The 27,577-nt window shown below is 45.5% G+C and overlaps 1 protein-coding gene across 5 annotated transcripts in view; it reads left to right on the top strand.

Moving 5' to 3' along the window:
- The window catches only part of YEATS2 (YEATS domain containing 2), a 51,302-nt gene that overhangs the window by 1,646 nt on the left and 22,079 nt on the right, over window positions 1–27,577 (top strand). For 2 of the 5 annotated variants that reach the window (XM_058030844.1, XM_058030843.1), the window contains exons 3-15: window positions 2,356–2,453; window positions 2,546–2,638; window positions 7,019–7,261; window positions 9,350–9,465; window positions 10,609–10,770; window positions 12,416–12,527; window positions 14,011–14,055; window positions 15,071–15,257; window positions 16,888–17,127; window positions 18,978–19,133; window positions 22,687–22,790; window positions 25,240–25,347; window positions 26,810–26,980. In XM_058030844.1, coding sequence (XP_057886827.1) covers window positions 2,356–2,453; window positions 2,546–2,638; window positions 7,019–7,261; window positions 9,350–9,465; window positions 10,609–10,770; window positions 12,416–12,527; window positions 14,011–14,055; window positions 15,071–15,257; window positions 16,888–17,127; window positions 18,978–19,133; window positions 22,687–22,790; window positions 25,240–25,347; window positions 26,810–26,980 — 1,835 coding nt within the window. The remainder of the gene's footprint in view (window positions 1–2,355; window positions 2,454–2,545; window positions 2,639–7,018; window positions 7,262–9,349; window positions 9,466–10,608; window positions 10,771–12,415; window positions 12,528–14,010; window positions 14,056–15,070; window positions 15,258–16,887; window positions 17,128–18,977; window positions 19,134–22,686; window positions 22,791–25,239; window positions 25,348–26,809; window positions 26,981–27,577) is intronic. The other 3 variants (XM_058030845.1, XM_058030846.1, XM_058030847.1) reach the window with 3 other exon arrangements.

Here is a 27,577-nt window from a genome sequence, read left to right as displayed (position 1 = left end):
ATTTGGCACGCTGGGATGTGCTTGCTTTGGGAAGCAGCCTGCTGGCAGAGTGCCCGGCACAGGTTGCAGTCTCTGTGGGCAAATGAGAGCAGAGCTGCTTGCCCCGGGGGCAGGGAGTGGGCTACTGATTTCTGGCACAGCACAGCTAGTGAGAGAGGATCGTGATGGGAAGGGCTGACAAACAGGGAGGTGAGAAAGCTGAGGCTGGCTGTGGGCTCTGAAAAAGATCCAGGAATAGAGCTGGAGCTGCCAGTTGGAGAGGGCCAGAGGATGGCTCAGTGGGTGATGTTGTGGAGGATGCTGTGCCCTGGGCAGGGGGCAGGGGGCTGAGCTCTGGGCTGGATGTGTTCTGGGCAGGTCCTGTGTGCCACGTGGGGCAGGGGCCCTGTGCAGGGCCCAGTGCAGCTGTGCTGGGGCTGGCCATGTCACCACTGCCACTGCCAACTGCCTGGCTGCTCTGTTCTGCCGTGTCCCAGGGACTGCAGGCAGGGTTTTAATCTGCTTCTGAAGCAACTTTTCCCAAGGTCTTTATGATGAGCAGTCAGAGTCTCAGGGCCTTGGAAAACTGTCCTTGCCAAAGTGAACTTTGCTTTCAGGAGGTTCCTCCAAATTGGCTTCTTTCTTCTTTTCGTGGAGGATCTCCAGCTTTCAGTACTGGAATTCCTTAACTACACAAATTTCACTAACATGATCATAATGAGGTACTGTGGTTGACACTAAGCTGGGAAAAAATGAATATAAAATATTCTTAAAAGCCTCTGTAATATAACCACAAATCCTTAAGTGCTTGAATCATCATGATGCTGCTGTGGCATGGCATCAGCCTTGGAAGGAGATGCAGTTGTCCTTTTCTGAACCATACCTTAATGCCTTAATCTGTTGAGGTTTATTTTAAGGGTATAGCCTTGCATGAGAATTTCCTCATCCTGGTGTTCATGGAGGTAAATTATATCCCTCTGGTTTTTAATTTTGCCTTACTCATACAGATTCAACCATAATTATGGTTTAATGTAGGCTTGAACTATTTCTGGTCCTAAAAAATGTATATATATATACATAAACTACACAAAATATATATATATGCTGTGTGTATATATGTATGTGAAAAGAGAGAAAATTATTTAGAACACCCCTGTTGCATATAGAGGCATAAGTTGCTTCACTCCTGTTGTGGAACCTGATGAGACAGTAAAATTATCTGTGCTATCTGGAAGATGCCAGCAAAGCTTGTCTTGCTTTTCTTTCCCTTCTCTCCAGTGATATTAGAAACCGCTTCAAACAGATATGTACTTTTTAGGAGGGCACATGCTTCCTCTGAAGCTCAAGCCAACGTCTTTGTGTTGCTGCCTCCTGTTTCATGTAGAAACAATGTGAGATTTTTCCAGGGAAAACCAAGGGAGACTTTTGCTGATCTGCTTTATAGTGGGGTCACTTTATGGCTGACACAGGCTGGAGCAGCTTTTCCAGGCTTTCTTCTAGAAGTGTCATTCCTGCTTTGCCACATTCTGGCTTAGAATTTGCTAAAAACAGAAGTTGTTTGAAACCCCTTGATGTAATGGAGGTGCCCTAAATGAAGGGTGATATTAAAGTCTACAGTAGGTGTAGAGCAAAAAGAATAGTTCTTCTTATGTTTATACATGTCCTAGAAAAATATGATAATATGCCAATTCCATTCTTAGCCACTAATTTGCTGTAGGTATTTGCACAGTTTGAAATCCTAAGCTACATACTTTCCACCAAGGTCAGTAAACTCCTGCTGAAGGGTTACATTTTTTTGTCTGCTGTGCTGGAAGAGGATTTTGCAAGAGGTAGAGAGCAGCTTTTGCTAATGTGTTTCCTTTGTGAGTAATAAACAGCTTGTAGGCACTCCAGAGCAGGCTGCACTTGGTGCCAGGGCTGTATAAATCTGGCTTTGCTTTATTCCTGCTGTGTGAGGTGCTGTAAATTTCCTGGATGTGCATGTGGCCAAGGAGAGCAGAAGAGTGTCCATGGTGTTCCAGCTCAGTCCAGCAGCTGGGCTGGGCCAGCACTGTGTTTTCCTTCTACTGTTTACAGCTTTACTGGGGCACAGTAAGCAAACTAGCCCCGTTCTTCCCAATTTCTGTTTTTTGCCATCTCAGACCTAAAAAGGGAAAAACAGCTCTCCACATAAGCCAGCTTTAAAAGATACATGTGGTTTTTGTTAAGACATAACTTATTTTTGGAAGAAAATGATCCTTCCCTTTATATGTGTGTGTTGAACTTACTATCCCTTCACTTCTGTAGTGATTTCTGGTCTTTTTGGTTTCAAATGGAGCCTCAAAAATAGAAATGTAAAAACTCCCTCCTTTCTTTTCCTTGTGTGGCCTTGCACAGCTCGAGATGTTACTGTGCAGAAGATTGAGACCATTATAAAGGAACAGTTTGCCGTCGAAATGAAGAGTAAAGAGCACGAAATTGAAGTGATAGATCAGGTATAAAGGCTTTGTTCTTAAAAATCCCTAAGATCCTGCTGTGTGGGGGATTGCTGCAGTGCTGACCACTGCTCTGTGTTTCCTTTCTGCAGCGCCTGATTGAAGCCAGGAGGATGATGGACAAGCTGCGTGCCTGCATTGTGGCTAACTATTATGCCTCTGCTGGGCTCCTCAAGGCTGGAGAGGTAAAAACTCCTTTGGGAACAACAATATTGGAAAAAGGCTCCCAGTATTCCCAGTTAGATTGTGCCTGGGCCAGTCTGACCCTCGCTGCTGGGCCAAAGGCAGCAGCTGCGGTGTATCACCCCAGAGATACCTTGGCTTGCTGCTGGTTGCAGCTGGGCACTGAACAAGTCCAGGCTTGTTAGGACCCTGTTTACCTCAGGAGGAATGGCTTCAGGCGATGGTGAAGAGAAAAAGGAGAGGATTCTGCTGGAGGGTTTAATGTCCAGAGGTTTATTCCATGGTTACAGAGGTCTGAATATGGGCAACTGCTCCAACAGAATCCCGGCCGCATGTTCTGATTACCTTTTAAGCTCAGGGACAGGGGGAGGGGAGGTACAGGTGAGCACCAACCAGGTGAGAGGGGCAGGGTCTCAGGGGAAGATGACACCCAGAAAAGCCAATGACCCCTGGGCATAGGGGCATCCTTTGAACTTGACAAACCACAGACGCCTTGCTGGAATGTTCAGCCTGATTGACAGGACTCACTCAGCATGGGGGCAAGGGGGAAGGGAGAGAGGCATAGGCACACCTGGGGAAGTGACCTGGAAGGCCAAAATGGGACACGACAGCACACCACAGCACAACAACACTTCAGGGAGTCTTTGCAAAGGAAGGTGTGGAGCTCAGTGGCTGTTCAGCTGATGTTTGGTGTTGAGGTGTGATTAATGACACAGTGGAATACAAACTGCAAGTGGGGTGGCACTGGGAGAGGAGACCTTTGCAGCCACTGCTGAGCCTCAGGTACCTGGAGGAGTCTTCAAGACTCCTTGTCAACTCCTCCAGGAGTCTTCAAGAAGCAGTTGTGAAGTTGTTCAGCAGCCCCTGGTTCTGGTTTCTGAAATACTCTGCTTTTTCTTTTTCATCCTCTGTTTTTCCCTGAGAGCACCTTGTTTCTCAGACACTGCACAGTTTGTCCTTGCAAAGCTGTGATAAGTGTGGAATATGTTTTCCTGTTTCTTAGGAGGAGAGTAGCAACAGATGCATTTGGGCACTTTTCAGGGAAAAAGAAAAATAATAAAAATTTCGAGATGCTTGAGTTTCAGGCAGTGCAGTGAAACCATCTTCCCTTTGCCCTGGCAGGCAGTCTGTTAATGGCTGGTGAACAGACTGATGGCAGCAGTAAAGCAGGAGATAAATCAAGGAGATACCACAGAGTGATTAAAAATTCACAAGATGAAAAAACCTCAAACCCTGTTAGTTAAACCCCAGTTCTGAGCACTCTGTCCTTAATGACTGCTAATTGCAGGGTGTTCATGATTGTACAGACTCCCAAATGACATGTAGTTCATTACCAATGGAGGCATTTTGGTACCATCTTTTCCATTCAAGTTGATCTGATTTCCAGTAATTTTTGGAAGCTGTAGTTGAGTGCTACAAAAATGGATTTCCCTCCAATCCCATAAGAATTTCTCTTCCAAGCACTTGCTCTCAGTGCTGTTCCTGGTTTTCCTGTTGAGCTTTTCAGAGGATTTGGAGTGAGGTAAAAACAGAAGGTTCAGCTTGTTTTTCCCTCTCTGAACTTGAGTGGAGCAATTGGAGTTTGAAAAGGTTGTGGTAGCCTTGGGAGGCTTGGAGAGCTCTCTGCCCCCTTTGATTTTTGTGTAGGCAGCTGAAGAATGTGACCTAAGTTCTAATCTTTGTAAGTGCCTTTGTCCATTGTCATCATGTGTCTGCAGGAGCTGTGCTGTTCCTTGTTCTTCTTGTTCTGCCATGCAGGGTGTTTGCTTTTTCCCCCTGGTGGTTTTCACATTTTCCAGAAATAATGTATTCTGTAATTGTTTTGAGGTATTCACAAAACTTACTGGTGCCTCCTTGCTTTATTAAGTTTTCCAATAATTTCTATGAGTTTATGGGTGTATCTTTGATTACATTTTTAATTTTTCTGAAAGTCCTGATTTGGCCACAGGTTAAGTCAGTTTTTCCTTAATTTTGAAGTTGTTGCTGATTTCAGTTTTCTTTGTTGTCTGTTTTTAATTGTGGCTCATGTATGTTTGACCAGGCAGTGAAATATTATCTTGCTTCTGCTTCTGGTAGAATAGGAATCTTTGTAATTTAATTCAGAACTTCTGGGAAGATGATTTACAAGCTCCTGACCTGTTCTCATAAATATAAACAGTGCTCAAACTGAATGCTACTGAGTTTTGAGGCTTGGGATTCCTTATGATTGTGCTTTATTATGTTTTCCCACAAATTATTGGACAAGATGTTGGTCATTTTACTTGGCTAGAGGTAAAGCAAAAGGAGAGGTGTTTGGTTTGGGGTTTTTTGGGCAGGCTGTGTGTGTGTCCCTGCCTTTGGATAAATGGCTTTAACTCTCCCAAGCTGGTCATTGAGAGTTGGTAACTGCTCTACTCGTGCATGTCATGGACAGTTGGAAAGGCAGTTCTGGAATGGTCCTTCAGAGGCCAAGGTGGGACAGTGTTTGTGACTCCACTCTTGCTGTCCCCTCTCCAGGGCAGTTCTGCTCTGCAGTGATGCTGCTGGCTGCCTCCCCCTCAGTCATGTTGGCAGAATTCTCAATCAGGGAACTTAATGTGGGTTAAAAATAAAACTGCAAAGAGAAAACAAACAAACAAAACCAGTAACAAAACAAACAAAGCAGCAAGTGAATCCCAAGTCAGTGTCTTGATTTGTTTTCCTTTGTGACATGCCCCATGAATAATTGTTCCAGCCTGCCTGGTGCAGGTGCTTTGGGCAGGGGAGGAGCCTCTGAGCTGTGGCTGCAGGAGCTGAAGGGAGGCTGTCAGTGCTCTGCTGCTGAACAGGGGCTCCTGCTCACTTGGTTCATCCTCACACCCAGGTGACAGGGAGCTATGGTGCCTGGGTCAGGAAGTGCCCAGGGGACACTTGTTTTGAGTTGATGGATGTTTTCCTTCTACTTCAGAGGTAAAAAGCAAATGCAAGAGAAAAAGAAGGGCCTTTGTCATGGTAATGATAAAAACAAGAGAGATTTGAACACTTGCCTCCCCCTTGCAGGTTTAGGAGCATGTAAGATTAGCTCTGACTTTCTTTCAGGAAAGTTTGCAAGCATGCCTCAGCACATTATTACTTATCCCCTGTTGGGCTCTGGGAGCAGCCAGGGTGTAGCTTGCCTCAGAGGAGTTGACAAGGCTGCCAGTGAGTATCAAAGCTGCAGGGCCTGATGCACTTCCCTGCCCAGCTTGCCTGCAGGAGCTGGGCAGCTGTGGCCTTCCTGTGTGGGGTGGGACTGGAGGGGGCTGCACAGGAAGAGGTTGTTTTCAAAGGGATGTTTTAGGTGGTTGAGTGGGCTGCAGTCCTCCCTTCCAAAACCCAGTGAGTTTCTGAGATCACAAGGTGTGAAGGAACAGATCCAGTTTGGGCTACTGGTTCTGTAGAACCCTTTTAAGCTTTTATCTTCTGCAGCATCTGTTTTTCCTGCAGGGCAGCTGATTAAATATTTGCTCTTTCTTCATTCATTGACTTTTTCTCTTCTGGCACAGCTTTGTTTTTATCTGAGCTGTGGGGGAGTAGTGCCCAGATCTTCCTGGGGGAATGGTGACCAGATCTTCCTGAGGGAATGGTGACCAGATCTTCCTGGAGGAAAACAGTGACCAGATCTTCCTGGGGGAATGGTGACCAGATCTTCCTGGGGGAATGGTGACCAGATCTTCCTGGGGAAAACAGTGACCAGATCTTCCTGGGGGAATTAGTGACCAGATCTTCCTGAGGGAATTAGTGACCAGATCTTCCTGGGGGAATGGTGCCCAGATCTTCCTGGGGGAATGGTGCCCAGATCTTCCTGGGGGAATGGTGCCCAGATCTTCCTGGGGGAATGGTGACCAGATCTTCCTGAGGGAATTAGTGACCAGATCTTCCTGGGGGAATGGTGACCAGATCTTCCTGAGGGAATTAGTGACCAGATCTTCCTGGGGGAATGGTGACCAGATCTTCCTGGGGGAATGGTGACCAGATCTTCCTGGGGGAATGGTGCCCAGATCTTCCTGGGGGAATGGTGACCAGATCTTCCTGAGGGAATGGTGACCAGATCTTCCTGGGGGAATTAGTGACCAGACCTTCCTGGGGGAATTAGTGACCAGACCTTCCTGGGGGAATTAGTGACCAGATCTTCCTGGGGGAATGGTGACCAGATCTTCCTGGGGGAATTAGTGACCAGATCTTCCTGGGGGAAAACAGTGACCAGATCTTCCTGAGGGAAAACAGTGACCAGACCTTCCTGGGGGAATGGTGACCAGATCTTCCTGGGGGAAAACAGTGACCAGATCTTCCTGGGGGAATGGTGACCAGATCTTCCTGGGGGAATGGTGACCAGATCTTCCTGGGGGAATGGTGACCAGACCTTCCTGATCTTTTCGTTGCAGGGGACCAGGTCATGCGACGCAACAATTCTTAATCATCCTTCAATCAAGAAGTTCTTGGAATCTCCCTCGAGATCTTCATCTCCAGCTCACCAGGGCTCAGACACCCCCTCTGCCAACCACTCAGAGAGTGACTCTCTGTCCCAGCACAATGACTTTCTCCTGGACAAGGACAGTGGCAGCCTGGACGCCGACGAGCGGCTGCCAAACAGCCTGGAGCAGAGACAGAGCAGAAATGCTGGCCGGGTAAAGTAAAACTCGAGTGCTGGTCACCTTGGTGGAGGTGTGTGCTCTGAGGACTCGGTGCTGGCACCAGGAGCTCTTCATGTTTTCACCCACCTTGCTGAAGATGTGTTTCTTACCCTCTCCAACTGCTTGCTCCCACTCCCTCAGCCTGGCTTTGCTGTGAGGCCACCTGAAGTGTGTGTAACGTGGGTACCTCCTCTTACCTCAGTGCTGCCCAAAGTGAGCTCAGCAGGCCTGGGAGGGCTGTGGGCTCAGCACAGCTCTGCCAGCCTTGGCCACAGCCTCTGGGGAAGGAGGTGCTTCCCAGCCTGGGCTTGGGCTGTGCTGTATGGTTGGAAGGCAGGTTGGGAGGGTGGAGCCTGCAGAGGAGAGCAATGGCTGTCGTTCCCTGCAGAGCTTTCAGGACTAATGGTGCTGCCTGGCTCTGGGTGCCCATGGGGACTGCATTGCTCAGAACAGGGGATCCACTGGAGGGCTTTGGCCTCCTCAGCAGCCTGTAGTGCAAACAGTAGCACTGGAGGATTAGCTCACCCTGGCAGTGTGAGTTGGTAGAGCCTGGGTGCAACCATACAGGAGAGAATTGTTCTTCCTCTTGGATTCTGCTTGCTGTTGTGCATTAGCACCATTTCCTCAAGTGAACCAGTCTGACCCAAGTAAAAGTGTGTTCTGTCAGTGTCCCTTCAAGCTTTCTGGGGGGTTATTTTTGACCTGGATCCAGTCCCTCCCTTTGTGGCTCTCTGTGCAGCCACACAGATGCTTCACCTGTTGGCTGCAGGTAGCTCCACTGGGGAGGCTCACTCCGTGTCTGCAGGTGAAATGTGAAATGAGGTGAAACTCTTCAGTTTCCTTTCAGTTCCTCTAAGTGGTCAAGCCTGCCAGAGGAGTACAGCCAGGGTGGGTATGTCTCAGTGAATGGCTGCCATCTGCAGCTGAATAATTTGCACTAAAACATGGCAGAAGGAGCAGTGATCCTGCCTCCACTAAGCAGTGTGACACCCTTGACAGCAGGGCTGCAGTTTGCTGGAGCTCAGCCTTGGCTCTGTGGCAGAAGGCAGATGAGCCCTACAGGATGTGCTGTGAACCACCAGGCCAGTAGAGCTTGTTTCTGTGCTGGGGGCACAGGTGGATGGAGCAGTTGTGTTGCTTGGGGACTGGTGCATCTCTGACCAGTGCAGAGGAGGCTGAGGGGGTGAGGAGGAGCAGGAGCCATCCCAGCCTTCTGTGACTCCTTGCTCCACTTTGAGGCATCCCTGGCTTAGCAGAGGAAGGGGAAGGGTTCCTCAGTGAATCCAGTGCTTCCCACACTGAGCTTCCTCTGGTGAGTGCTCAGAGTGCATCCTCTGGGCTGCTCTGTGGTCACTGGAGGATGGCAGTCCCTTCTCTCCAGCCAGACACTTCATCCAGCAGGGCTGTAGAAAAGCCTCTCAGTCCCAGGCAAACAACACTTGTACTTGTGTTGGCATAGTGACTGGTCAGATCATTGTGTTGGCCACTGCTTGATAGCTGGGTTTGTGTTACAGGGAGGCTGGAATTGTTGTGCCAGGGTATGGCTGTGGGTTTGCCTGGATGGCAGTGACAGGTTATGGCTGCTCTCCTGCCTCAAACCCAGCCTCAATTCTTCACTGTGAGGCAGCCCCAGAGTCCCTCAGAGCAGCAGAGGCTGGGAATGGGAAAGATTTAGATTTTCACCCCCACTCATGGGTGATTGAGCTTTGTTCCTGGTTAGTGACAATCACAATGACATTCTGGCCATGCTTGGTTTTATTTCACATAAATAAAAGTGCAGGGGCAGTGCTTTGAAACCCAGGCTAAGCTGTGGCTCAGCTCCATGGGATGTCACAGCATGTGTGCTCAGCACAGCCATGCAGAGTGCTCTTGGCCAGGCATTGTTACATGCCTGAGTTGCTTCCATGTGCCTAGAGAGCAATTTGAGTAGTTTTAGGGATGATTCCTTGTCGGTCTTTCATTTATGCAGATTTTTGGTTGTTTTTTTTAACAACACCTTACTTTTCTAGCACCAAACAAAATGATGTTTAAGAGGAATGTTTGGGTTTTTGTTTGCCTTTTTTTTTCTTCCCCTACCCTCAGGACAGTTCGGGTGTTTCAAGCTCTCAAAAACCAGGACAACGAAATGCCGGACTGTCAAATGATGAAACTTCACGACTTTATGTGAAGAAAACGATTGTGGTTGGCAACGTCTCCAAGTTAGTATCCAGAGCCTGAGGGATGCTCCTTTATTTCAGGATTAAGTTGAATAGAAAGTTACAATTAGGAGACAAATGAAATTGCTAAGCTGTCACAATATGAGCTGTCACCCTTGAATAATCGCAGTAGCCAAGGCAGCCCTCCTCTGGTCTCAGCATAAGATTTTTTTGTGGAAGGAGCTGGTGTTTTAGTAGTTGTTTTATTTATAACTTTAAATGTGTGCAAAGGTTTTAAGATGTCTTTCCCTGAAGGGAAGTTTTTCAGCCTTTTTTGATCAAGTCAGAAGTTTTCCCCTGAAAATTTGGAAAAGCAAGTTGTCCTGATTGAGTGTGTTGGCTAATTGAATTACTTGGCTAATTCAGTGTGTCCATGGGTACAGTGTGGGGGTCTCTTAAACAGAAGAAAAACCCCAAGAGAACAGTGCACCACCAACCACAATGAGGAAAATTGTACAAGTTCAGAATAGTCTAAATAAATTATTTCATACTGGTTTTATTTATATTTAAAAGAAGAAGAGGTAAATATGTGTAACTTTTCATCTTCAAGGAAATTGGTGAAGAAAGGCATTGGTTTTGCAAACTGGACAATTCCAGGTTTTAACTCTCCATCCTTGCTCTACTCAAGTCAGTCTTTTGCACAGAATGAATCAGACATTTGCTGACAAAACTTAGAGTCAGAATTGCTTCTTGAAGGGCTGGAACCAGAACAAAGTATTGACTGAAGTTGCTTAAATTTTTTGAGAATAATTGTATTTTTTTTGTATTTATGGTAGCAGAGTTGTTGATGTTGTGTTCTGATGTGGTTTTACTTCCTGATAGCTCAGAATAGGATGGGATAAGAAATTTGACAGTAGTAGAATGTTAAAATTTAATCATTTTAATTAAGAGCCAAATGTTTAAATGGGTGAATGTCATATGGCAGAGGAAATGTTAGAAATTTGGAGTAGATTATGGGTCCTGTATCTGTTCCTGGCTGAACTGTCAGAGTAAGGACAAATGAGCAGAAATGTACAGGGGGCACAGTTCCCACAGGCATTTTAACATCCCCAATTTTTTTGTGCCTTATCTTTCCCGAAATACTTTTTGCAGTATTTGTCTGTTTGGGATTTTTATCTTGTGTTTGTTCTTTCATTTCTTTGCCAGGTACATTCCCCCTGACAAGAGAGAAGAAAATGATCAATCAACCCATAAATGGATGGTGTACGTCCGAGGCTCTCGGAGAGAACCCAGCATAAATCACTTTGTCAAGAAAGTTTGGTTCTTCCTCCACCCCAGTTACAAACCCAATGACCTGGTAGAAGTGAGGTAATGAGGAATTATTCCAGTCTTCATGCTTGCCGGGCTTACAGTGCCAATTAACAACTTCTTTTCCTGGTTTAATACTCCATGTGTGTATTTAACCTCTAGCTTAACTTGGCTTACTCCAAAATAGTAGTGAAAATAAATGAGGTTTTTTATGTAGCAAATGTGCCAAACAGGTTTGTTGGCTTAGGGGGTTTTTTTAATTTCCTTCTGAGAAAAAGCATTCAGGTGTTGCATTTCTTGCTGTTGATGTGGGTTGTGCCTCTCCTGTTTGTGTTCCATACACTGTCTGCTGCTCAGGCTTCTGGTGCTAAACAAAGTGTTTTCTACCACCCCTCTATTGCAGTGTGGAAAATAAAGAGGAATCTCCAAAATCTGATTTGCCCATATTTTTAATGCTACCTGTGTGTTTGGGCACAAATATCCCACTCCAAAATATTTCTCCATAGTGTGGGATCAGTGGCATTGGCTCTGTGCTCTGAGGATTTCCCATCAGTGCTACAGGGACAGGGCAGCTTCCCTGTGCTCTCCCAAGCCTTACCCCACACCTGTGTCCAGGTGACCCTGGTGGGAGAAGTTCTCTCTTGGGAATTGCCCTGTCAGTGTTTCATCCTTCTTCCTTGGACAAGACTGAGGGAGGATGCCTTCAAATAGTTGTTGGTTTCTTCCCAAAGAAATGATTCTCCATGGGATGTTTAGCTGCCTCCTGGAGGGAGGAGTGTGGGAAGAACTGCTTAGCACAGAATGGCAGCTTAATTCTGGCAAAATTAAACTCCTGAAAGGCAACTCCAGGAAGACTTTCCTGAGTTAATAAGTGTTGGTGCAGCTCAGTAATGTTTCTGGGAAGACAACTCTGAGCAGGACAAAAGCAAACTCTGTTGTATTTCTTCTGTAACATATCAAATTTCATTTGATTACTGTCTTTTTGTGCCTTTCTCAAAAGACACAGAAGATAACCACTGGTTATCTTCTGTTTTAATCCCACCTGGTTAATGGATTCCTGGTGTTGCAGTCCCATTCATTGTAGTGAGCATTTATGTTCTGGACTAAAAATCGCTCTTAAACCTCTTGCATTTTTTTTTCTGGTGAAAAAATATATTTGCCTTTACAACAACAAGCTGAAGTACAGAGTAGAAGTAAATGTTACAGATCCTTCTTTTTCAGCTTGGAGAATGACAGTGATTAATTTTCCCTTGTTGTCCCTGTGTTGTTCTCTTGGTGTTATATGAAACCTGTGCATTTTGCTACTAGATAGGGAGCAGCAGGCAGTGATTGCAAAATGCTGCATTGGAATCTCACCTTGCAGTGAGCTGACTTGTGTTTTTCTTAACCAAGTGCTTTTCATTTGACATAGCACAGCCCTTATTTTGTCTTCTTTTTAAAAATACCAGACTCGTTTCCCACATGTCTCATCCAGCAGTGCTTTACCATTTTCTTCCCTGTCCCCTTGTGTAAAGTCAAAGTGTGTTTTCAGCTGTCCAAAGCCATAAAATTCTCATTGCTATGATTACACTCTCTCTGTGGTGAATAGCAGACCTGATGATAGCTTTAGCTGTCAGCTAGAAAAACAGTTTTTGGCTTTCTGAAAAAGAGGGAGGTTAGAGCTGTACCACTTGTGCATCAAAATGTAACCACCATTTGTTTGCAGAGAACCTCCGTTTCACCTGACCAGGAGAGGCTGGGGAGAATTCCCAGTGAGAGTGCAGATACACTTCAAGGATAGCCAGAACAAAAGGATTGATATCATACACAATTTGAAGGTATTTGAACAAAATACTGTAGAGAAAGGTGTTTAAATGAGCTCTTGTGCATAATCTGGAAGAGGCTGTGCTTGTGCATGTGCTTTTGCCTCTCTGTGTTATGAGTGTCCTGGTGGTTATTTTCTCATGAATAGCTGAGCTGGAGAATTGAAACAGATCCAGGAAAGCCTCTTACCTTGGCTGTATGGAGTTGATGCAGTAGGAGGGAGCCCAGCCTTGCAGCAGCTGGAGCTGAATGTGCTCAGAACAGCAGTGCTCACCTGGGTTTTCCCTAAAATTTGAGATTTTTATCGTGTTTTCACTGGCTTTAGCCTAACAGGGTGGTTCAGGTCTGTCTTTCCACTGGAAAAGTGGCTGCCATGTCTGTTCTGTTCCTTCAGGACAGACTCACATCAGCTAATGATTATCTTTGTTGTTAGAGAGGGCAGGGAGGGCTGAGATTCCCTATTCCCTTTGAAGAGAGCTCCCTTTTCCAACTCATTCACCCCTGCAGCACTTGGGATTTCCAGTATGCAGCAGTCCTGGTAACTAGGCCACTGCTCCTTTTCCTTTTAATTAGTGGTCCCTGGCATTAGTGAGCTTAAGTCCTGAGCTGGGTTAGTCTCCTCTTGCTTTGAGCAGCATTAATTTTATTTGAGCTCTGCCTGCATTGATGAATTTCCTGCTAAATAAGGTACCTCATTACAACCTAAGTATAGCCAGTAGAGAGGAGGGTGAAAATATTCCCCTGCAGCTTAGGGACATTTCATGCAGATGGTGAGTAAAATGTATTAGGGGAGATGTGACTTGGGGAGAAGTTATTGACACTGTGATGCACAGTGAGGCAAACTCAGCCTACAGAAGAAAACTGAGCCAGTCCATGGCCCACAGGAGCTCAGATCAGCAAATCTTGCTGTTGTCACTCTGAGCCTGTGGCTGCTGTGAGGATGCAGAGTGAGCTGAGCCCTCCTCTGTGCCTGGCACATCCTACACCTCTCAAACCCAGCTGCTTCTACAGTGCTTTAACAGGTGCCTCTGGGATGTTGTGCCTCTTTTTCAGCTGATGGCTTGGTGTGAACACTTACTTAATCAAAAGCTATAGTGTAAACACAGCCTTTGTGCTGCTCAGTTAAAAACTCAGAGGTTTTCTCATTATTAATATTTCCTTATATTTCCTTATTCCTGATAGAATAAGGAATAAAAAAGGACACTGCTTGAGGATGGACTCCCCTTAGATGGAAATATTCCCCCAACAATCTCATTTCCTTCAACTTGCTTGCTCCTTTTCCCTTTAGTGTGGGCCTTGGGTCATGGCTGAATTTTTTGCAGAAGAGAGGGAGGGCAGTTTTCAGAGCACACAGATTTCTGACCTTATGACCTCAAAATATTGGATGCAATGCTGCTCAACTCACATAGTTTGAGGCTTCTTTCAAACAATTTGTGTTGTAAATTCCAGCCAATATAATGCTTTGCCCTGGCTAATATATTGTATTGTCTTTTCCAGCTGGACAGGACCTACACAGGCCTGCAGACACTTGGTGCAGAAACGGTGAGTCAGGGGCTTGTGGGAGGGATTTGATTCCCTTAAAGATGTTTAAAATGAAAAGATGCATAGCACTAAGCACAGAGTCAGATTTCACAATTTTTAGAGTGTAGATTTTGCTCTCTTGCTGAATGAAGGGATTATGACACCTTGTCACTATTCATGACAAGAGTCATTTCTCCTTGCTTCAGGGGAGCTGTTTCCAGCCCTTCCTTCAGGAAGAACTTGGCTTGTACTGGGGCTTTACATTTTATTGCTTTGTGAAGCTTTTGGTACAAAGTGTTCTGATTTGCATTCTGATCTGCTGCAGAGCTTACACATAAAGAATTTAAGTTCAAGGGATCAGCCAACTATTCTGTTGAGATTTTGCAGTATATTAAGTACTTCTAAGTTTCTGTATCTGTCAAGATTTAGGACTTAATGGAAAATGAACTCTTGAAATAAATAAATTAATAAACCATCGTTTGCTAAATTTCTAAAGTTTTCTTGATATTGTTTTCCCCTTGTACTGTAGTGAATGGAAATTTTTATGGTTAAATTGCATTACTTCAGCTTTTCAGTTTGTGGAGAAAACATTAATGTGAAATGTCTGCTATTATTAAAGAGCACTTTTGAAGAGTAGATCATGTGGTGTGTTTCTCAAGGCCTTACCAGAAAAGGCAGGCTTCAGTTTGGAGCCTGTCCCTACAGGGGTGTGCAGTCCTTTCTTTAGGGGTTGCTTAGAGCTGGGCTCCAGAATCCCTCCAGTGTTTACAGATTTCCCCAAGGACCAAGATGTGCTGCTTTACTGTGAGGGTTCAATGTTGCAAGATTTTTGTTGTAGCTCAGGTACTGCTGGACCTTTGGGAACTGTCCCTGAAATGAATGGAAATGTTATGTAGAGTTGGGGGGAACAAAGGGAGAGGTTTTTAGGCATTAAAATAAAAAAGCATAATTGGTTTTGGGTTTTATATCTTTGCCAAGCTACCAAATACAAATTGTGTCTAATACTAATAGCAGTTGTGTCTCCTGTTTTTGGAAGGTAGTGGATGTGGAGCTGCACAGGCATTCCCTTGGTGAGGAATATCTCTTCTCCCAGTCTTCAGAGTCTGACCTTTCTGATGTTCCTACATCTTTATCACTGCCACTGAGTATCCCAGCACCAGTCAAAGCTTCTTCACCTATTAAACAGCTGAGGGACTCCAGCCCAGATGCTTCTGTGGACAAAGGTAAAGCAAGTGGTGTCAGTGAAATGCAAGTTCTTGGAACTTTGGCTCTGCTGGATTCCTCCTCTTAATTGCTCTTATGCCCTAAAGGTTGCCTGTGCTACCTGCTTGTTGCTCACCCCAGATCATATTTTCCTTAATGTGCTCTGAAATGTGCTTCAGAAATTGTTATAGATTATTTGGTTTTGGACTTTGGTTTGGTTTTTTGGGGGTTTTTTAATCTGAAGTTTGTTGAACAGGCTGTTTTGCTAAAACATAGTGAATAAGGAAAAGCAGGTGCAGTTGGAAAAAAGGTGGTTGAATAGCATTTGTAGTTTTGGCTTTGGCAGACTATTTTCAGAGGGGATTTTAGGTTTCTGAATGTTTATGGGACTGTGTATACATTTAAGGAATTGGTCTAGTGGTGTGTTTAGTTACATATGTTAGTGCCTAACATGAGCTGACTGTGAGGGAACAAAAATCCCTAGGTATGTGTAATTACTGCACTGTGGAGAATAGAGACTGAAAAGTTGTGTGTGTTTGTCTGGGGGACAATGGCATCTCTGCACATCAGGGCTTTATTCTCCCTTCCCATGAGAGATCAGGAAAGCCAGGATCCATTTCAGTGGGGCAGCAGCTGAGGCCTTAGGATCACGTGGATTGCCTGGAACAGGCAGTGCTGGTCCCATGGATGCTCTGTGGGATTTGTAGTTTGTGTCACACAGGAAGAGCTGTGCCTCTGGTGGCATTTGGCTTTGTTTTCTGAACACTTGGTCAACTGGCCTGAGATACAGGGTGTGTGTTACACTGTGGTGTGAGAAACCTTCTGGACACAGCCAGAGGGTATATATTTATATCTACATTTCAAATCATGTCAGATGCTGCATGGGCTGATGCCTTTCTTGATCCATTCCCACATTCCTGTGCTGAAGGAGTGGCTGTAAGCTGGTGCCATGCATGGTTGTACTTCCTGATAGGCTCTGTGGTGCCACTGGGGTGTTCAGGCTCAGCAAGAAGGGTGTCTGCTGTTTAAATGTGGTCTGTTCTTGTGGCCAAAAAAGGACAACCACAACCACATTTTAAGCACACAGGTTTTTTATTCAAACAGGAAGATTTGTAGCATCTTTAGGTGAGCAGGAAGGAAGTAATCCTGCCTCCTTTTTACACTGGCAGGCAGTGGCTTCTCCCAGCAGCTCCTGGTTAATTGATCTCTTTGAACACCAGATAAAGTGGATTCCATAGCCCAGCTCAAAAGGCAGTCTCTGGTTTCCTTGAGCTCTTACTCCAAAAACTGCACTGCGAGATTCTCTGCAAAGGAGATCCAGCCTTGGTCCTGCAGAGCCCTGGCCAAGGACACTTGGGACTAGCAGCAGCTTTTGGGCAGTGGAAGGGCTTTCCAAGGAAGTGGCTGATCAGCTGCCACAGCTGGGCAGGCTGTGCATGGCATCATTTTATTCTTCTTGTCCAGCAGATCCTGTGCAGGAGCATCCCCTCCCTCACTCTCTCCCTGTTCAACGCTTCCCACCAGTTGCTTTTTCCTTCCTTCCTTCAAGAACATGTTTGTCATAGCTGAGTTGTGCTTGTGTAGCACACAGTGAGCAGTCAGATGTGCCAGCCTAAGCAGTATTTCTGTTCTTTTCCCTGTTTTGATCAGGATTCTCTGGGAGTGCTGAAACCGAAAGACATGCCGCCTTTTACTCCCTGCCATCCGCCATAGAACGGACTCCCACCAAGTTAGCCACACAGAAAGTTGCCTTTGGCTCTCATGGAAATTCAGCCTTTCAACCCATTGCAGCTAGCTGTAAAATAGTGCCTCAAGGTCAGAGTCCAAGCCCTGCAGAGTCACCAGGAAAATCCTTCCAGCCTATCACCATGAGTTGCAAGATTGTATCAGGTGAATGTTAGTTTACTTACCCAGTGCTTCCCCCTGGAAAACAAGGGAGTGAACAAGTTGGACTTGTTTCTGTGTCCTTCCCTTGGTTTTCTGCCAGGCTTTGAGCATCAGACAGGAGGAAACTCTAGAATAAGGAGCTAAGCATACTTCTTAATGTTCAATGAAAAAAAATACAAGTGTGAAATGGTTCACAGGAGATGAAAAGCAGGATGAGAGCTGTTCTCTCCCTGTTCTTGAATGCTTTTAAGTACGGAATAAGTAGTCTTGAAATGGACTGCTACCCACAGAAAGGCCCAGGCAGAACCACATCTTCCATGTGGAATATTTTGTACGTGGGAAGAGTCCATTCTTCTCCCCAATGCTTTCATACAGCTGGGATGAATGAAGAAGAATTTTTTCCTCGATTACTGGGCAAATAATTAGTTTTAACCTTGTAGACTCAAACAGACCCTCTTGTGCTTGCCATATTGCATCAGATGGAGCAGCTTTGATCTTTGTCTTCCAAAAGTCCACCTTGTGTTGGATTAAATTGCCAGCTGGCTGCAGTGGGCAGTGTGACACCCTCTGAACCAAACAAGGCCACAGTGCTGCTTGCTCATTTCACCTGTGGTCCCTTCCCTGCCTGGGTGTGATGCCAGTCACTGGATGATGTTTTACATCAGAAAGTGTTCATGTACAGCTCACCATGGCACATGCTGGGAAGCTGCAAGGTGACTTGTTGCAGCTCTTCATTTTCTGGTGTTCAGGCTAGAGAGGATGAAGCACCAGTCATCAGTACCTATGATTTCTGGTGATCTGCTCCCAAATAATGTTCTTAAAGTGTGTCTGATTTGTTGTTTTGTTTTGGTTTTGTGTTTTTTTAAATTAAATGTCAATATTGTTCCTTGACATCTTAAAACTTTACTCAGGTTGATTTACACTTGAACCTATGCCAAGTGCTTTATTCTTTCTTTATAAGCTCTTCTCTTGATCTTTTCCCAAAGCTTCCTAGAAAGCAGGAATTAGGGGGCCATCCTATCTTTTCTCAAGTCCTTGAACTATTCTTTGTTGGTCTTTGCTATTTGAATGTTTCCCTGCTAAACATTTTTCTAAAGTTCTGCTGTCTGAGATTTCAAAACAGTTTATAAGACTCAAGGATTTTATTTGATGACCATTTATGTTCTAACTGTCAATAACTGTCAAGAAAGTAGATTAAAAGACAGGAGAAGCTTGGTGTTTGCTGCTGTCTCTTTTCTCTGATCACTTCCTTGCCAGTCCTGTTCTCTGAATTTCTTGTTTACCTCTTCATGCAGCTTTTTTCTTCTCTAGTTTCTCTGTCTCCTGGCTGCCCATTTTTCAGATTGATTTCCAGGGTTCCTGCTATAGTGAGAGCAGTGGAGGGACCAGGGCAGTGAGGGACCAGGGTGCTGCCTGGGGCTGTTCCACACAGCCTTTTTAGGGGAACTCTTTGGTTCCCTCCCTTCAATGCCTGTACCTGGGGCTGCACAAGGGCAACACAGCTCAGCTCTGTTTCTCCATCTCCTTGTGTGCACTGTCTTGGCAGTGAGAATGATGTAGGTAATATCCCTCAGGATTCAGGGGTGGAGCAGATGGCTTCTCAGGTTCCCTGTGAGCCCTGCTTGTGCTGGTAGGCAGAGCATGTCCAGGGTGCCCATGAGCCATAGTGCTTTGTGTGCCTTCTCCTTTCCTCTGTCTTCTCTTCTCCTAGTCCTGTGGCCTCACTCAGGCTGAGAAATACATCCTCCAAAAACCTCTCCTTTTCTAATCCATTTTCCAAAGTGCTACAATTGCCATGTTTCTGTGTTCTGACAACATTCACAAGCTAGAAGCATTGGACTTTTTTTCTTAAGGTTCTCCAATATCGACCCCTAGTCCATCTCCGCTGCCTCGCACCCCAACGTCCACTCCGGTGCACATGAAGCAAGGCTCTGCCAGCTCAGTCCTCAATAACCCCTATCTTATTGTGGACAAGCCTGGACAAGTTGGAGCAGCAGCCACAAGCACAGGTGTGTAGTGTGACCTCAGAAGGCAGTGGCTTAGTCTCACCTGTTCAGGTTTGTTCTCCCTTCAGAATGATCAGTGCAACCGCAGCGTTTGAGTTTGTGCAGATGGAAAGTGCTCAGCAGAGAAAGGGGAAGGTGTTGGTTTGCACAGCTGGTTTGTGTGTGTGGCTGAGGGGATCTCAGACTTGAGCATTGCTGCCTGTAGGAAACAGCACAGTGTGAAGCCAAACTCAACTCCCAGACACCTCAAAGAGAGCCTGTTCCTGTTCTTTTCAGGTGACAAGCAGTGATGGAGACAGTGGTGCACAGCTTGAGACACAAAGACTGCACAGGGAGTTGGGTGACAGTGCTGGTGTGGATGTGACAAAGAGCTTGCAGAGGTCACAGGGACTGGCAGAGCAGTCTTAGGTCACAGTGTGGGACACAGATGTGGTGAAATGCAGAGATCCTGGTTACCAGGAGAACAGCCATGCTGGATTTTGTTACTGCTCTCAACTTCTGCCTGGTCCAATCCAGCTGGTTTGGATTCCTCTTTACTGGATTCCCTCAGTGGTGACAAAAGCCTGGGGTCACAGGGAGGGCTGAACTGCAGGACACAGGTTATGGATAGAGGAGTCAGTGTTTGTGTGAGGTGCAGGAAAGGTCCCTCAGAAGTCATTTATTGTTGTGATAAATGGCCAAGCACTGCTGTCTATTTTAGAACACACTTGTTTGTGTATGTGTGTGCTTCCCAGCATCTCAGCAGCATGCCCAGGGCCAAGTGAGGGAGTGCAGCATCCATGGAACACAAACCATTTGCTGGGCATGGTTGGAAAACACAAAAATTCTTTTTACTGATGCTTCCTCCCTTTATCTGAGGGAACACAGCTGTCATATTCATTTTAACTTCATCACAGAGGGAATTGTTAGGTTCATTGGTAGGAATTGTGTAGCTGTATCTGAATTTTTTTAAGTATGTTTTGGGCTTTCTTGGTAACACTGATGCTGTTTCACCAATAGGGTTTGATTAATTGGGGTTTTTTGATTGGTTGGGGGATTTCTACCTCTTATTTTCTGTTTCTTCACCTCCAGCCTGACTGTCTCCTCTGCCTAAGTGTTTTATCATGGTTTGGGTAACCTTTGGGTTCTAATAAAGGATTGTACCTGGGGGATAGGATGTGCAGATGCAGCAAATTGTTGGGATGTCCTAGTGTTAGTGCATTTATTGTTAAAGCTGCAGTTCCTGTTAAAGCTGCAGTTATTGTTAAAGTGCAGTTATTGTTAAAGCTGCAGTTATTGTTAAAGTGCAGTTACTGTTAAAGTGCAGTTACTGTTAAAGTGCAGTTACTGTTAAAGCTGCAGTTACTGTTAAAGCTGCAGTTACTGTTAAAGTGCAGTTATTGTTAACGCTGCAGTTATTGTTAAAGTGCAGTTATTGTTAACGCTGCAGTTATTGTTAAAGTGCAGTTATTGTTAACGCTGCAGTTACTGTTAAAGTGCAGTTATTGTTAACGCTGCAGTTATTGTTAAAGTGCAGTTATTGTTAACGCTGCAGTTATTGTTAACGCTGCAGTTATTGTTAAAGCTGCAGTTATTGTTAAAGCTGCAGTTATTGTTAAAGCTGCAGTTATTGTTAAAGCTGCAGTTATTGTTAAAGTGCAGTTACTGTTCAAGCTGCAGTTATTGTTAAAGCTGCAGTTATTGTTAAAGTGCAGGTATTGTTAAAGCTGCAGTTATTGTTAAAGTGCAGTTCCTGTTAAAGCTGCAGTTATTGTTAAAGTGCAGTTATTGTTAAAGCTGCAGTTATTGTTAAAGCTGCAGTTACTGTTAAAGTGCAGTTCCTGTTAAAGCTGCAGTTATTGTTAAAGCTGCAGTTATTGTTAAAGTGCAGTTATTGTTAAAGTGCAGTTACTGTTAAAGTGCAGTTATTGTTAAAGTGCAGTTATTGTTAAAGTGCAGTTACTGTTCAAGCTGCAGTTATTGTTAAAGCTGCAGTTCCTGTTAAAGCTGCAGTTCCTGTTAAAGCTGCAGTTATTGTTAAAGTGCAGTTCCTGTTAAAGCTGCAGGTACTGTTAAAGCTGCAGTTACTGTTCAAGCTGCAGTTACTGTTAAAGCTGCAGTTACTGTTAAAGCTGCAGTTATTGTTAAAGTGCAGTTATTGTTAAAGCTGCAGTTATTGTTAAAGTGCAGTTATTGTTAAAGTGCAGTTACTGTTAAAGTGCAGTTACTGTTAAAGTGCAGTTACTGTTCAAGCTGCAGTTCCTGTTCAAGCTGCAGTTCCTGTTAAAGCTGCAGTTCCTGTTAAAGCTGCAGTTACTGTTAAAGCTGCAGTTACTGTTAAAGTGCAATTACTGTTAAAGCTGCAGTTCCTGTTAAAGCTGCAGTTACTGTTAAAGCTGCAGTTACTGTTAAAGCTGCAGTTATTGTTAAAGTGCAGTTACTGTTCAAGTTCCACTTTCCCACCACAGCGCAGGCGTACAGAAGGACCTGGCAGAGGCTGTTGCTGCCTGTCCCTCCCTGCAGTGCTGTGCCTCCCCTGTATCATGCACCAGTCAGAGCACATCAGTGGCAGAGCAGAAGGTTGATGCCCTCCCCTCCCCAAACAGCTTTGCTGTGAGATCCTCATCAGCAGACCCTGGGTGAGGCTGCAGCAGGGTCTGTGGAACTGTTTGGCAGCAGCAGCCAGGCTGGACTGAGCATGATGTGTGTATTACAGAAAAAGTCACTGGGGCACTTCTGATAAGGCTGCAGATTGTATTTAACATCTTCATGCTCTGGAAACCAGCCTTCCCAAAGCCCTTCCTCTCAGAAATGGCTGCTCATTTACTTCTCACTCAAGGGTAGATTATAGTACAGCTGTATGAGACACTGATTTTTGCTTTCATGTGTGTAATCCGTGGCTTTGGTGTCTCTTGAACAAACAAAGCTGCCAAAGCAGCCCAAGAGCAGCACACAGGGCTGCTGAGAGCACTCTTGTGCACACTCTGATAATGCAGGGTGAGTTTACCACTGGATCCCCATCCATCCTGGGGCCAGGGGATGCTGTGGCACATCTGTCAGTCTGATGATCTTGCAAGAGCATCTGCCATGGGTGACTCTGTGCCTTTACCCCTTGTTTCTGTTTCTTCCTTTACCTTTCTCACTCTGTCTTTTGCTCTTGTTACTCCTCACTTTGTCTCCTTTTGTGGCCTTTCTTTCCCTTCTCTCTCCAAGCCTTCCTCCATGCCAGTGCCCAAGGCTAGTGTGGGTTCAGGGGTTCCTGGGCAGCAAAGGACTTTGCCCCTGTGCTGATTTCATGGTTGCAGCTATAGCTGACATCCTCAGCCAGGCAGGAAGGCTCCTGACCACCTGCTTGCAGCACACAGAGCAGTGGGTGCAGAGCACCTTCTCTGGGGCTGGTTCCTCAGGTGGAAACTCGGTGCTGGATCTGGTTTGTGCCCATGGTGGTTCCTGCTGGTGTACCTGATGCAGAATGCAGATGAAATGCAATGCCCTGTGCTTGTTAGAGGAGGTTTCATGTGTGCAGGGGCCCTGCTCCCAGCCCTCACCCAGCATCTGCTTTGTCTCCTGCTCTCAGGGAGCCCGACCAGCAAACTGAGCAGTGTCTGTCAGGCCTCCCATGGAACTGCATCTCCTGTGGCAAAGACCCATGGCAGCAGCTTTGGCACCTCAGCTGTCAAGGTAATGTTCTCATTAGCTGTGCACTTCCCTTTTACAGCCCAGCTTTCTATTAAATTGCACTTTTTAGCATTAAAAATTCTGCACTTCAGGCAGGTTCTTGGGTTGTCATTTCCTGTGAAGGGTTACTGTGTAACAGATGGAGCCAGGGAGAACATGGTGGTTATACAAGATGGTTGTGTCACTTCATGCTGCTCTGACTGGGCTTGCCTGCATACCTGTGAAAGGCACTTCTGCTTCTCTGCAAGGAGATCCATGGAGGGCATAGTTCCCCAAACGTTTTATCTTTCAAAAAAAGCTCTCCTGTAGCTGCCTTTGATCTTCTTCACTTTGTTAGTCACAGAGCATGATCAAACCAGAGATGCCTACCTCAAAACATTCACTCTGTTCATTATTTTTGTATAGCAGCTGTTCCAAGTAGCCTGAAAATAACTCATGTAGTGGTTTTACAACTGTCTGGATTTAGAAAAATGTTTGTGTAAACAGTGGAGTAACATTTGGATGTGTAATCAAACAGCAATAAATACAGTTCATGCTTCTGATGTGCAAAGCCCAAAAGGTACAGAGCTGAACTGTCTCACATGGAATCTTCCCCTCATCTTGTGCTAGGGGTGATATTTCTGGCAGGGAAGTGGCGTCAGCCAGGCTCTGCAAGCAGCTGGTGGGTGTGCTCTGGAGGCAGGAGCACTCCCTGTCTCCAAGCCTCATATTAAAGCAGGAGATACTTTAATAGAGGAGAAGGCTTTGCCAGTCAGCCTGCAGGGAGCAAAGCACTTCACATTTGGAGCAGAGATGTTTCCTGTGTGTGCTGGGGAATGCTGGAGGAGACTGGTCTGAAGCAGTTTGTTTGGAGGGGCATTTTCAGTGTCAGGGGTGCAGCTGGCAGTCACATTTTAAAAACCTGTATGCTAGATGGATTTCACTTAACTATGTGAAAATAGTTCATTTTTCTTTGTTTTTCACTGATTTGGGACAGTTTTTTCTGAAAAGTTTTCAATGAGTTAAAGTAGGCACACATCTTTAGTAACAGCTGAATTCTGTATTTCCAGGGCAACTGAAGATATTTTTAAAAACCCACAGAAGTCATACTTCTGTAAACAGAAATGTTATTTGATTCATGTCTTCTGGTTGGTGGAAAAGCTGTAATTTTAGGGTTTCTTTAAAGAGAAGAGTGTGCCTGATAGTTCAGTGAGATATTATACAGGTTGTGCATAACTCACCACTTATCATGTCTTCACAGTGTGCTCGTTTTCTGTATTTATTTTAATGACTTCAGGCTGTGTTTCTGCAGCCAGTCTCAAATGCAGCTGCAGTGGAGAGGACAGACTGTGCCTCTGGCCTTGTCCTCACACTTGCACTTGCCAGCAGCTGTGTGCTGACCAGAGCAGGCAGCCAGCCTGTGGAAAACTGATGTTTGCAGCCATGTGTGGCAGTACCAGAGGATGCCAGGAGTTGCAGGGCCTGATTTCTGCTCATGATCCATCCAAGGATGGGCCAAGTGATTGTAAACCCATGGCTTTGGGGTTCACACTGATTGTAAAAGAGAGCAATTGCATTGTAACAAACTCCCTTAAATGCACTTGATCTCTCTGCTGACCTCAGACCCAGAAGTGCAGTGTGCAGGTGCAGATGACAAAATGTTTTTTTACTCAATGTTTGTTGTTTCTGCCAAATGGTGAGTTCTGTCTGTAAGGGTTGTGTGCCACTGCATTGTTGCAGTTAGAGGAGGGCATGAACTCCTCTGAGAGAAGAATTTTCTCCTCCATAACTTGTTTCTTCTTACACTGTCTCCTCTCCCAGAGATTGTGTATAAAATCACAAAATGAATGAGGTTGGCAGAGACCTCTGGAGATCAACCACTCCTGTTCAAAGCAGGGTCAAATAGAGCAGGTTCCTTGGGAATGTGTCCAGTTGGGTTTTGAGTATCTTCAAGGCTGAAGAGGCCCCAGCCTCTCTGACCAACCTCTTACTCTGTTTGGTCACCATCTACAACAACAAGGTTTTCCTTATCATTTCCTGTATTTCAGTTTGTGCCCATGGACTCTGTCCTTGCAAGGAATGTTGTCTGGCTTGACCTTCATTTCACCTTCCTAACAGGTGTTTGTATGCATTGATAGGATGCCCCTCAGCTATTTGCATTTTAAGTGAAATACTTTTATTTTAAAAAATTGATCAGAGAACATGAGTCAATAGTTTTGCCTGTGTATGACATGGTAAGAAACAGTTACTGCTGCTGGAGATGTAACTTGCCAACTCAAATCTGCCTTGTGTCTTATATTCAGAAAGCTAGACTCCTTTTACTCAAGTGTTGACTGATTTTTGGAAATGTCCTATTTGCACAGGTAATTTGGCCTGCCCAGATGGTCCATGCTGCCCTTTATTAGCAATCACTTGTTTTATTTGTTTTATTGGACATATCACTGATTTTTGCCCCATGTCTTTTCATTTGCAGCAGGAGGATTCTCTTTTTGCCACCATGCCACCCCTGTGTCCCATTGGGAGCCATTCCAAGGTGCAAAGCCCCAAGTCAGTCACTGGAGGACTGGGAGCTTTTACAAAGGTATCCTTGCTTCCTTCTTTCTTTGTGCTGGGACAGGCAGCCCAGCAGTGCCCTTTGTGCCACAAACCATGGAACTTCAGTGCTCTAAAACTCTTACTGGAAGATGTGTCTTGCTGCTCAGGGCTCTGTAGCATCTCTCAAAAATGTCTCTTGTTTTCTTTTCTTTCCCTGGGGCTCTGCTGTACCTGGGATCTTGCCTTTTATCACCTCTTCTGTCCTTTCTGGGCTTCTTTTTTGAATAACTGTTGTGTTCAGGCTGGTATTTTGAAAGCTTATTTTTAATGGGTTGCAGTAGAAGTAAACTGCAATAGATCTGTCAGGAGCTTCTTAAAACATTATAACAGTGATTTGTGAATCTCAGATGTTGCTGCTTCTGGCTGTGTTTCCTTAAATACTACCACATGGAATATAAAATCTTTCTGTCAATGTTAGGTGATCCAAGTAAAAGGTGAAAGAATGCTTCTTACCAGTTACAGTACCTACAACAATCTAAAAGGGGATAAAAAACCCTAAAGAGGCTTTTTTATGTCACTGCCCTTAGAGGATAGATGTAAGGGAAACATAAAACACACACAAGAGAATGTGTTTGTATGTGAGCTGTAATCATTTACAGTGTCTATAGCTATTGGTTGTAACATTCCAGGATAGAAATAAAAAACAGGTTCAGAACATGAATTTTGAAACTTTAAGGTGTTGTGGCTTTGTGTGGAATGTAGAGCCTGAAGAACTCAGGTTTTTTTATGTTTGTAAAAAATCCCTTGTCAGGATGAGTGGTACTTGTAACATTACCAGCAGTTGCTGTGACTCTCTAATTTCCATGACCACCTCTAAAATGGGGACTGCTTTGTCACTGTGTCAGTTTGTCACATCATCCCACTGCAATGTGGGAGCAGCCCTCACCTGGAGCTGAGTTAGTCCCAGTGGTGGTGAGCACCATGTCTGAGTTCAGAGTGTGCCTGCCCTTCCCTGCACACAGGCTGCTCCACAGTGATCATCAGTGGTTGAAGGGGATGCCTTGGGGTGGCTGCTTAGAGCAGAGGCTGGACAAGATCCAGAGAATAAAGTGGGGATTTATTGAAGGCCTCAAACAGGTTCACCTTGGGCAGTCACAGCCTCTCAGGGGCTGCATCCAAGCTGGACAATGGGCACCAGTTTTTCAGACAATTACAAGTTTGGTCCATTTACATATCAGGGGTTAATCATCCAATTACAGCTTCAGCTAATGAAGTCATTTACCCCCAGTTTGTTTCCCCAATTCACTTTTGTTTGTACTTTTTGGGTCCTGAGGCTGTGGGGTGTCCTCGGATCCCAGGCCCAGAGGGATTGTGTTGTCTGACAAAATGTGAGCTCTGTGTGGAGTTTGGAGTGATGCACCGATGCAGTACAGGATCTGAAATGATAAAAGCTGAAATGCTGAGGCATCAGGGTGTTTGCTGTGCTGTGACTGTGTGTCCCTGCCCAGGTGATCATCAAGCAGGAGCCCGGGGAGCTGCCGCAGCAGGCGGCAGTGCCGGCGGCGGGCGCGGCGCAGCCCTCGCTGCCGCAGTACGTCACCGTCAAGGGCAGCCACATGCTGGCCCTGTCCCCACAGAAACCCGTGGTGAGCAGCGCTGAGGGGACAGTGCAGTCCAAGGTAAGGGCTCCTGGGCATCTCTGGGGTGCTGGCAGCTGTCTGTGTGTTCCTGCAGCCCTTGGTGCCTCCCCAGGGGTGCCTCGCTCCAGGTGGCAGTGCCAAGGGTGGCTGGTTCTGGGTGCAGTGGCTCCTGTCCTGCTTCCCTGCAGTGCTTGGGAGGGGAGCAGGCTGAGCAGGCACTGTTTGTTACATTTTATTGTGTACAGGGACTTCACCCACTTCTGTCCCAGCCATTGCAGCAGTGGGTTGCAGGTGCTTTTTGCTCTTGCTGATACTCATCCAGGCCTTTCCATAAGAGAAAGTGAATTCTTTCCTGCGAGTGCAGGCCTGCAGCATAAGAGAACAGCACAAATAGGGAGTGAGGTGGAGGCTGAGCAGAGTAGGATTAGGTGAAAGCAGTCCTGTTTGAGTGGCAACTGGATCATTTTACTGTAGGAGTCGTGCCAATGCAGTCCTGCTTTGCCAGGAGTGACACAGCTTCTGAGAAAGCACAGTGCAGTGACAGGGTGACAGATGTGTCAGAAATTGTCTCCATTCTTGCCTCTTTCCATTGTGGACAGAGTCAAATGACGTGCCAGGCACTAGAGATTACATACA

This window comes from Melospiza georgiana, chromosome 10 (genome assembly GCF_028018845.1).
Source record: "Melospiza georgiana isolate bMelGeo1 chromosome 10, bMelGeo1.pri, whole genome shotgun sequence".
NCBI classification, from domain to species: Eukaryota; Metazoa; Chordata; class Aves; order Passeriformes; family Passerellidae; genus Melospiza; species Melospiza georgiana.
The sequence above is the reverse complement of the archived record's forward strand: the minus strand, read 5'-3'. Positions and strand labels throughout refer to the sequence as shown.